This window comes from Pteropus alecto, unplaced genomic scaffold (genome assembly GCF_000325575.1).
Source record: "Pteropus alecto unplaced genomic scaffold, ASM32557v1 scaffold395, whole genome shotgun sequence".
NCBI classification, from domain to species: domain Eukaryota; kingdom Metazoa; phylum Chordata; class Mammalia; order Chiroptera; family Pteropodidae; genus Pteropus; species Pteropus alecto.
Window position 1 is genome coordinate 1,489,024 of NW_006438643.1, and position 10,785 is coordinate 1,499,808.

A 10,785-nucleotide genomic window follows, 5' to 3' on the forward strand; every position below is an offset into this window, starting at 1 on the left:
GTAAAATATAACTAAAAATGAATTGGTACAAAATAGTAAAATGTACCCAAAATACAAAGCCTAAAGTCTATTATTAAAGAAAAGAAACAGAATTATTATGTCAAATGCATATAAAGTTTTAGAAATGATTATTTTCAATACCTGCACTTATCATTTTGCAGAAAAAGCAGATCAACTAGGTTGTTAATCACTAGTCCAATATGTACCATTGTTGACCAGGGCAGAAAAATTTTATATAATATTGTGCTATTGTAATTATAAGGCAAGATGTGAATCTACATTATTTTATTGAAGATTTTACTTAAAATTATTTATTTTATTTTTAAAATTTTTATTTTAATACTAGTCTCAAGTATACAGTACACTGATTAGACATTTATACAGTTTATAAAATGATTTCCCTAATTCCTCTTAGGGAGATTGTTTTATACCAATTTTATGGCTTAGATAAATTACAGCTCGAATGTCTATTGATGGGTAAATGGATAAAGAAAATGAGGCATACGCATACAATAGAATATTATTCAGCTTTAAAGAGAAGGAAATCCTATCATTTGTAACAACATGGATGAACCTGGAGGTTATTATGCTAGGTAAAATAAATGAGATGCAGAAAGACAAAATACTATGTGATATATGAGGAATCTGAAATAGTCAAACTAATAGATGCAGAGAGTATTTTTTTCCTTTCAATTAGCTAACATATCTGAAGAATTTGATCAATAGCATAGGTATATTCTAGGTTAGACTTATATTTTATATATGAGTATTACACAATCAGAATCAGTTTCAAATTAAAGTTTTCATAAGGTCAGTAATATTTATTCCAAAATATATACACTCAAGAATGTAAAAAATATAGAGTCAAATTATAATATTTGTTTCTGGGACCATGCATTTCATTTTAGGCAAAGCCTGCTACCCTGGCATCACGCTTTATGTGAATAGCACAAATTCCATATTCTCTACCTTCCTGGTGACGGGCATACCTGGGCTGGAGGCTGTGCACATCTGGATGTCCGTACCCTTTTGTGCCATGTTCTTCACTACCTTGGTGGGCAACGTGACCATCATGACAGTTATTTGGCGAGAACAGACTCTCCATGTGCCTATGTACTTCTTCCTGGCCATGCTAGCTGCCTCTGATCTGGGTCTGTCCTTCTTCACGTTCCCTACAATGCTGAGGATCTTCTGGCTGGATGCTCGCGAGCTCACCTTCTCAGCTTGTTTCACCCAAATGTTTTTCATCCACACCTTCCAGGATTTTGAGTCAGCTGTCATACTGGCAATGGCTTTTGACCGCTATGTGGCCATAGCTTGTCCATTGCACTATTCTTCCATCCTTACCAATAGTGTAATTGTCAAAATAGGTTTGGCGATTGTTGTGAGAACTTTGACTATACAGATGCCCCTTCCTATTCTCTTGAGGAGGCTGTGCTTCTGTCACTCCAATGTACTTTCTCATTCCTATTGCCTGCATCCTGACATTATAAAGCTCTCCTGCTCCAACACTAGGATTAATAGCATCTTTGGACTATTTGTGCTGCTATCCACTATGGGACTTGATTTTCTCCTCATTCTCTTTTCATATATTCTGATACTAAAAACTGTACTAAGCATTGTATCCTATGGTGGCCGCCTGAAGGCTCTCAATACCTGTATTTCCCATCTCTGTGCTGTGATCCTCTTCTTTACACCCATGCTCTGCCTGTCTATACTGCACCGCTTCGGCCCAAAGCTTTCCTCATATATCTATGTAACCATGGCCAACATGCATTTTCTCATTCCTCCTGTGATGAATCCCATTGTGTATGTGGTGAAAACCAAGCAAATACGAAATAAAATTCTAAAACTCTTCATTAAAAAAGGACCAGGAGAATCCCAAGTCACATTTATAACATAAATGAGCTCTATCCTAATGAAGGATGAATGCTTCATAAAACAAAGAGCTTGCTAATATTTCAAACGCCCACAAAGACTCTGTTTGACCATTGATTCTTCTGAATTATATGGGATATTAGGTTGCATAACTATTTATATTCTATGTTTTGAATAAATATACATTGAACAATAAAAATTATTTAATAAAATTTAGAAATAATAAACTATTATCATTATTTCTTAGTCCAATGGTTCATATATTTTGGTCAGAGAGGTTCGTAGTCTTATAGTTCATCTTGGACAGAGTGATTAAAATCTGTCTTGTTATCATCTGTACATGCATCACCCTTAATTGAGTGATGGTTATTTAGTGAATACCTACTTTATCTTTGACTTTATAAGGAGCTGGAAATACATTATGAATTAAACAAAGTTCTTGCCTTCACAGTGATTTGTTTTCTTGATGATATTATTGAAGTAGGGGACAATAGGAAAGAAACAAGTAAATGAATGAATATCTAATGTTACTGTTGAAAAGATATAAAGCCAGAAAAATTACAAAATCAACAATCTCTCTCTAAATTTGTACCAACATTTATAGTGCCAGACTCTAAATCTCTATCATAATGTTCTATCTTTCAAGCATGCTCACTTCTAGACTTCACAGCTTCTGGTCTTTGACCTTGAGATCTCTAGTCCCCATTCTTCAAACCCTCACCTTCTCTAAGTCTATAACAGCATTGTTATTTCTTTCATATTCACTATGGACCACACATACTCCAGAAAAAGCTCTATCGATATTCATCCTTTCTTGTTTTTCTGTACTTTTCAACTCTAACCTTTTCTTTGGAATCAGTTTAAACATCTTTATATTTTCTATTCTTACGCTGGTACCTTTTAGTTATAATTAAAAATAACATGACATTTTTATATTGTAATGACTACAAAATAATGGTATTTGTTTCATTTGGTCTTCCAGTGCCTAAATGAATATTTTTGAAATGCTTGGCGGCTTTTTCCACAATCTACAACTGTAATTTCACATGTTCACGGTCCTCTTCCTATTACTTACACATCTCTTCACTTTCACATACAAAAAAGAATCTATTTCTAAATATGCTATAAATTTTTTTCCATCCAAAAAAGAATTTTAATCTCTTTTATTTAAAGAAGATCAAACTATTTTCACCTAAGAATGAATTTATTTTAATATCATCTGAGATGTTCAATTTTGCCCACCACCTCATTCTCCTTTTCTCTTTTGTTTATATATTATTATTAGAAAATATTTTAAGTATACAAAAGATGAAGAAAATAATGCAATAAACATGTAAACATATTTTTTATTTCTATTTAATTACAATATTTTGCCACAATTGAGTCAGAGCTTAAGAAAAACAAGTTACAATATTGGCAAAGATTTCTTTGTATCTCACTAAATCATATACCTCAAACTCAATCTCCAAAAGTAACCATGAAAATTAAAATTTATTATTTATCTTCTCCTTCCTCATTTTATTGTTTTGTTTTGTATCATTTTAAATGCTTTCTCAAAAAAATCAATAATATTTTTGTCATGATGAATAGCTTTGAGGGTTATCCATATTCTTACATATAGCCTAAATATAATTATTTTTACTGTTGTAAACACTCTTCTGATGTCCAGGAGATAAAAAAGTGCTCCAGGGATTCAGTTCTTCCAATTAACCCTGCCTTTTGCTCTACACTATACATTACTGTTAATGGGAGTGAAGAGATTCCTAGAACATCCTTAGTCTTAACCCTAATCTCTATATGAGACCTACTGGAGTAATTTCATTATAGCTTTTAACACTATTTATATGATATTCTCATCTCTTCCCTGGAGTTTAATCCCTAACTGGATACATAAAATTCCTTTTGACCTATATTCTGCTGTTGCAACCAAACATTCTTCACTCTTCTTATATCTTTATTTCCTTCTGTGGGAGGCCGGATGTTGGCTTACCAGATAGCTCTACATTTTAACCTGTGAATATGTTACCTTACATGGCAACAGGAACTTTGTAGATGTGATTAAGTTAAGGATCTTTACATGGGGTGATTATCCTGAATTTTTTGAGTGGGTCTGATGCAGTCACTAGGGCCTTGTAAGAGTAAGACAGGAAGTCAGAAAGGAGTGAAGGTATGTTGATGGTTTTGAAGATACAGAAATGGGGCCATGAGCCAAGGAATGCAAATACCCTCTAGAAGCTGAACAAGGCAAAACAACAGATTCTTCCTCATGGCCTCTAGAAAGAAACTTTCGTGCAGATAGCTTGATATTAACCCCGTAAGACTCATTTTGGACATTTAATCCCAGAACTGTAAAATAGCAATATTGTGTTGTTTTAAGCCACTGAGTTTGTGGTAATCTATTTACTAACAATAGGAAATTAATATACTTTCCTTACCAAGAATAAATTTACTATAGTTCAACTAGAATAATTTTCTCCAGTCACTGATTCTCCACTAGCTAAAAAATTATTTAAGACTCTCTCTTCGTAAAATGAAATCTTACTAATTATATGACCATCCCTTGGTACTTAACTAATTTTTTCCCTTTGGCACATAATTAAGCTACTTGAAAAATAACATGTATTAATTTTCTTCCTCTTGTCAAATCTTTTTAAAATTTATTGTGGTGAAATGTAAAGTATATACAGAAAACTACGTGGAAATAAATGTGCAATTTAACAAATTTTTGTAAAATGAACATCAATGTAAGTATCACCTAAGTAAAGAAATAGTAAATTATTGACACTCAAATTTCCTTTGCAGCCTTTCCCGAACATAGCCTCACTATTGCTACCATGTTAAACCAATATTCTGACTTTTATAGTGTTCATTTTTTCTTTATATTGTGCCTAGACATGCAACCCTAAACATACGGTTCACTTGTAATTAGACTGAACTAAAAATCATTTCCTCTTCAACTCCATTACAATCAAACTTTGTCTTTACTATGCCATTGAAACTGCTTGAGCAAAGCTCACCCGTGAACTCTAAATTACCAAATCCAATAATCTATTTCAAATCCTGTCCCCTCATCACTTGATGATTCATTAATAATTGACACTGTTGACAGCTCACTTTTCATTAAATAGCTGTACTTTGCTGGCTTCTCAAACACCTCTCTATTCTGATTATTCTCGATTCTCTCTAATTTTGTTCATTGCATTTTCTGGCTTCACTGCCTGGGTCAACCTCCTGAACACAAATGTTGCCCTCTCTAATCTCGAACTCAATATCTCTCCTGAACTCCAGACAGGTTCACACCTTGCTCCTGGATAATTCTCTTGGTATGCTACATGGAAACCTTAAACTCAACATGCCTAACATAGAACTTAGAACACACTAGCAGGATTATCTACTGCTCCATTTTCAGCTACTACTTCCTACTCTCACTTTTGTATTCCCCATTAGTGAATGGCATATTCATTCATTTTCTCATTTCAGCCAAAAATATGAACTATGCCAAGGATGCTTCTTATATTCTCTCACTCATAATTTCTAATCATCTACCAATATTGTATATTTTACTCTATTAATATTTTCCCAACAGTCTCCATATTTACATTTTCACAGCTCTTGCCTCAGTTTAGACCTTAATAATTAGATTATTTTACCATTCTGCTAGTTGTCATCCCTGACTTCATCCTCGAACAACTCCAAACAGAACTGAAAGCAACTTTTAAACCTAAACATAATTATGTTGTACACTTGATTAAGCCTTTCATTGTTCCTCTTCATTTACAGGTTAGTCTTTGATCATAACTACCACTATTATTCTTTGATGATGTTCTAGCTTAAAATGCTCATTTTTTATTGTATGCTTTATGCAAAGACTCACACAGAGTAGCATATGCCCATGTGATGCTTCTCTGAAAGCCTAGACCTCTGGGATTGGGTGTGAGCCTCCAGGGAGAGCCAGAACTCATATTTTATCAATCTGCTCACTTGGCATTATGCTCAAGTCAGAAAGCCTCACGAGGCCCCAGCTGCACCACAATCCACAGAACCTGTGTCCCTGCCCTGGAGTCTGGTGAGTGATCGAAACACTTCAAGCAAGGTAAGCTCAAATCATGTTGTATGCATACTTAGAACGGAAGTCAAGAGAAGTCATGGGCTATCCTAAATATGGTTTCAAACTCTGTATGATATCTGAGTTAGGAAGGACACTTATAGGAGCTATGTAGCATCTCTAATTCTCTTATATGGTGTATTTTATAGTTTTGGGAAACAATTTCTCATGCCTCCTTCCTCATGCAACAATCATTCAATTCTTACCCTTAGAGTTTAAGGTGAGCTACAAGTCAAACTACATTTGTGTGACATATATTAGATAATATTTCTCAGAAAGTTGTGCATTTTGGGAAACAGACTTCTTTTTTACTAAAATTATTGAGGTGACATTGGTTAATAAAATCAAATAGGTTTTAAATGTACAATTCCATAATACATCATGTGTATATTGCATTGCATGTTCACCATCCAGAGTTAAATTTTCTTCTAAAACCAAATATTTAACTCACCTTACCCCTACCTATATCTATCCCCCGCTCTGGTAACCACAAATCGACTGTCCATGTCCATGAGTCTCTGTTTGTTAGTTATGTTTGTTTGTTATTTTTAGTTTTATATTCCACATATGAGTGAAATCATAAAGAAAAAGACTTCTGATACATGGGGTTTCACATTCTTTTTAGGAATGTTGCAGAGACAATTTAGCAGAACTTGAATAAGATGACCTTAAAAAATATGAAAATTTTGTTCATGATTTTTTTTCTGACAAAGCTCAAATAAAAAAGAGTATTTTGCTGCCCAGTTCGTAACTGAAAACATTTTCTCAAAGTTTCATGTGGGAGGGATAATTCCTCCATCAGCTCACACTCAGTAGTAGACAGCGTAATGAGAAATTGGCAGGGAAATATATGCTTCTAACCTCTGCTTGACTATATTTACTGAATCCTTAAGCACTTATCACTATGACTGGGCCTCCTAGAAATATTTGTCTCTCTTTTCATCACTGATCACCACAGCTGTATCAGGTGAAGTGCTGTTCTTTGGATAATGATGTTTTATCATAGAGTTTGGCTGTATATGTGTCAGTACCTCTTTGAAAAGTCCAGCAGTGTTGCTGACCCATAATAGTCACTGAATTATGCTGAAAGAATGAGTTCGTACCATTCACAAAATGCAGTGCCTACTACTACTTCTTTTTTTGCTTTCTGTCTCAGGTAATTTCTTACATCTCTAGTGTACCTGATTCCTTCCACCCAGCCTCATATTTTGTGGGAATCTATTCTCCTTGGGGAGTTGGAAAATGTGACTGGGTCCTTATACAGCTCAAAACCTATCTCTGGACAGACTCAGGCACATGAGTTGAATTTATACTCTATATCTACGCTTAAGAGTCTGAGAGTAGCAGGTTCTCTTTTCTGAAGTCAAAACAAAGACTTCCAAGTAGCCCCCAGACTATCCCCATTTGTGAATTGATTATCAACTTGTCCCATATTGCTTAGGTATGTATTCTGAACATAAAATTGTCTTCTTTCCTAATCTTGTCATGCTTCAGGAATGGATTTGCTATTTTATTCTTACCAGTTTGTTAAATATTTTCCCAGAAATATGAATGCTGAATTTCTTTTTTTTTAATAATGGTAAGCTTTCTACATTTATGAAAATTTCAATCTATTACATTTGGGGGCGGGCAGGGTGCTGCTTTTCCTTTCTTTTGAAAACACACTGTGATTAACAGCCTATAAGTAAAATTTATCAGAGGCAGGTTGATGGATACAAAATTTATTCATTGACCACCTCTGCCTCTGTAACCAAAATTCAGAGAGAGTTTTTATTAGAACATCATAGATGAATCGTAGTACTCACTCACCCTCACCTCTCCATGGATATACTCACACAAAAACCCAGTTCTCTTTCTATTATAGACCTTTTCTGAAAGCTAATAAGCTTGCCTCTGCTTTTTGTTTTTCTTATAAGTGGTCATTATTATCGATATTTCTCTATGAATTGTTCTATATTTACTGCTAATATTTATTTACTATTTAATTTCTAAGCTTGTTTTAATTCTGACACCATTGCTCACTCTTCACAGAATTTCTTCTCTGAGTTTTCCTTAGATTAGCATTAGCATGTGGAATAGAGATTATGGGTATTCTTCATGAATTTATAAGATAGCACTATAATTAGCTTGTGATAGAGAATTAGAATATAATGAAGACTATTCTATTGGTCACAGCTGCCACATAAATAACTAACCAAGAAGATGTTGAGGTCTCCATTGTTAAGAGAATTTTCCTAATATGTTGAGAGAAAATCATCATTCAATTGGACTTTAAATATGTGACCAATGTTTTCTTTGAACTCTATGTACTCAGATTTCACACTTTATTTCTTTCTTTAATAATGTTCTTGAAGGTTCTCAGGATCACTCTTTTAAAAGGTGAGTGTCAAAGAGCGCAGGATATGGATTCACAGTTAGGAAATTTTATTTGTACCACAGTCAATGCCCTCATGAACTAATTTACAGATGTGTTCTGTGCTAATTAGTGGGTTATTGGAGTCTCAAAGACTCAAGCAAAGCTTATTGTATTACTTACATTGAGTACATAGAAGGAGCTCAGTAAATATGTGGTGTCATTGAAAATATATTGTCTTTCTAACTAGAAATATTATCTGGTTCACCTTCTTCCTCTGACATATCTGTACCTGTTATCCAAACATTTTGTAGACAGCACCTTGTAATAAAAATTGAGAAGGGATTCAAATCAAGTAAACATTCACATCAAACCCAAACCCCTCCTGGTGTCTTTTTGTCACAGATACTATTTATAATCTCCTGAATCTCTTTCCAAGTAAAAGATATATGTAGTAATATCAGGAGTTCAGAGTAAGTAGTAACATTCTTATGAATTCTTTTATAACTCCCAAGCATCCATTAAATAAAATTATCTAGGTTTCTTTAGAACTCTGTATTCTGGTACTAAAACTAACCTAGCTTATGCACATGGACACTCTGCTCTCAACACAGAGTTTCACTTTGCATTTTTCAAATCTTAAAACATTTTCAAATGAGGAAGAAATTCTCTGTACCTGAATGACCCAAATATGCTTTGGAAAACTAAGGCTAATCACCAGAAGAGAGGCAGCATCGTTCCCTAGTGGAAACAGCTAAAGGGATGGGATTCAGTACTATGAGAAGAAGAGAAGAGGAAAGGCAATATTATTCTACAGTTGTGGGCCATGAAAGCCATGTGGGATGAGATGACAGAAACATTTTGTAAAATAATAACTCTTGCTTTCTTTATAATTTTTCTAGGCAAGTCCTTCCCAGAGTTATGGCAATTCCTAGCAACAGTAATGTCAGCAGCTTCTTCTTCATACTGATGGATCTCCCAGGACTGGAGGCTGCTCATTGCTGGACAGCTATTCCTATCTGCTCTACCTATGTTCTCTCTTTGCTGGGCAATATCACCATAATGTACATTATCAAGTCTGTGCCCAGCCTACACACACCTATGTACCTCTTTCTTTCTATGCTTTCAATGGCTGACCTGGGCCTCTCAGCTTCTACACTGCCTTCAATGGCCACAGTTTTTCTCCTGGGCCAGAGGAAGGTGGGACATGCAACCTGCTTTATGCAACTCTTCTTCATCCATACTTTCTCAGTCATTGAATCAGCCGTACTGCTGGCCATGGCTTTTGACCGCTGTGTGGCTATTCGAGAGCCCTTAGGCTATTCCACCATTCTCACGACCAAGCGTATTGGGGCTATCGGGCTGGCCATTGTGACCCGTAGTGTTGCCCTTCATCTGCCTCTGACTCTACTCCTCAGAAGACTAAAATTCCAGACTTTGAATGCTCTGTCTCATTCTTATTGTGTTCACCCTGATGTTCTAAGGCTGGCCAGTTCCAGCACTCTTGTGAACAGTGGCTTTGGGCTATTTGTCATGCTTTCCACATTGGGGGTCGATGCTGTGCTCATTCTCCTCTCCTATGTGCTGATCCTGAAGACAGTACTAAGCATTGCTTCCAATGCTGAGCGGCTCAAAGCCTTCAACACCTGCATTTCCCACATCTGTGCTGTACTACTATTTTATACTCCACTAGTCAGCCTGTCCATGATCCATCGCTTTGGGAAAAAGAAACTACCAGCTCAGGTATACATGCTTCTCTCCTATCTGCACTTTCTTGTACCTCCAATGCTCAATCCAATTGTCTACAGTGTCAAAACCAAAGAGATTAGGGTACGCATTCTGAAGATGCTTCACCCCCCAAAATTCTGAGCCACAGGGATAAAATATTGATTGTGATAGTCAGCCTGTTTACTGAAGACATCCCAGAGAGGAAGTAGAGTGTATTCTTCATCTGATCTATCAATCAATTCATTATCCAAAAACACTAACAATACATTATGGTATTTCCCCATACATCGGAACAGTCTTTATTCAATTGGAAATACCATGATTCTCATTCTGCAAAAGTCAATATCAGCTTGAAAAATCTAAAATTATTATAAGGGAAACTGACAGCCTTTTGAGAGAGTATCATTTACATATAAAAGTAAACAGATTAGAAGAGTAGATTTCAATGACATTTAAGATCTTTTTCAACTAAAAACCTAAAATCCTATAAAATTAAGCTCAAAAAGGTCCCACTTGATTGTACTTTCTGAAAATTTGGCAAGTATGTGAAATAAAAATATATTTTCCTTCTGATTTGTATATCAACATGATTCAGCCCTTTGAATGAATTAAAAAACTGCTTCTCACTTCCTAATAGGTATATCAGATATCCTGTGCCCTCATAAACTACATCAAGATGCTATAATTTTTCAATGGTAGATGCCTCATGCAAATCAATTTT

The 10,785-nt window shown here is 35.1% G+C and overlaps 2 protein-coding genes across 2 annotated transcripts; both read left to right on the forward strand.

Moving 5' to 3' along the window:
- The first annotated feature begins 892 nt into the window (after positions 1-892).
- Positions 893-1,903, forward strand: LOC102893174 (olfactory receptor 51G2-like). The gene has a single exon (XM_006915747.1). The coding sequence runs from the start codon at positions 893-895 to the stop codon at positions 1,901-1,903; it is 1,011 nt and encodes a 336-aa protein (XP_006915809.1).
- A 7,354-nt stretch (positions 1,904-9,257) lies between these two features.
- Positions 9,258-10,205, forward strand: LOC102893427 (olfactory receptor 51G2-like). Its single transcript, XM_006915748.1, has one exon. It carries the CDS (start codon positions 9,258-9,260, stop codon positions 10,203-10,205), a length of 948 nt encoding a protein of 315 aa, XP_006915810.1.
- The last annotated feature ends 580 nt before the right edge of the window (positions 10,206-10,785 follow it).

What these genes read in the sequence shown, in the direction of transcription:
- LOC102893174 (XM_006915747.1), top strand. Translation starts at nt 893, where the DNA reads ATGCATTTCATTTTAGGCAAAGCCTGCTACCCTGGCATCACGCTTTAT.
- LOC102893427 (XM_006915748.1), top strand. Translation starts at nt 9,258, where the DNA reads ATGGCAATTCCTAGCAACAGTAATGTCAGCAGCTTCTTCTTCATACTG.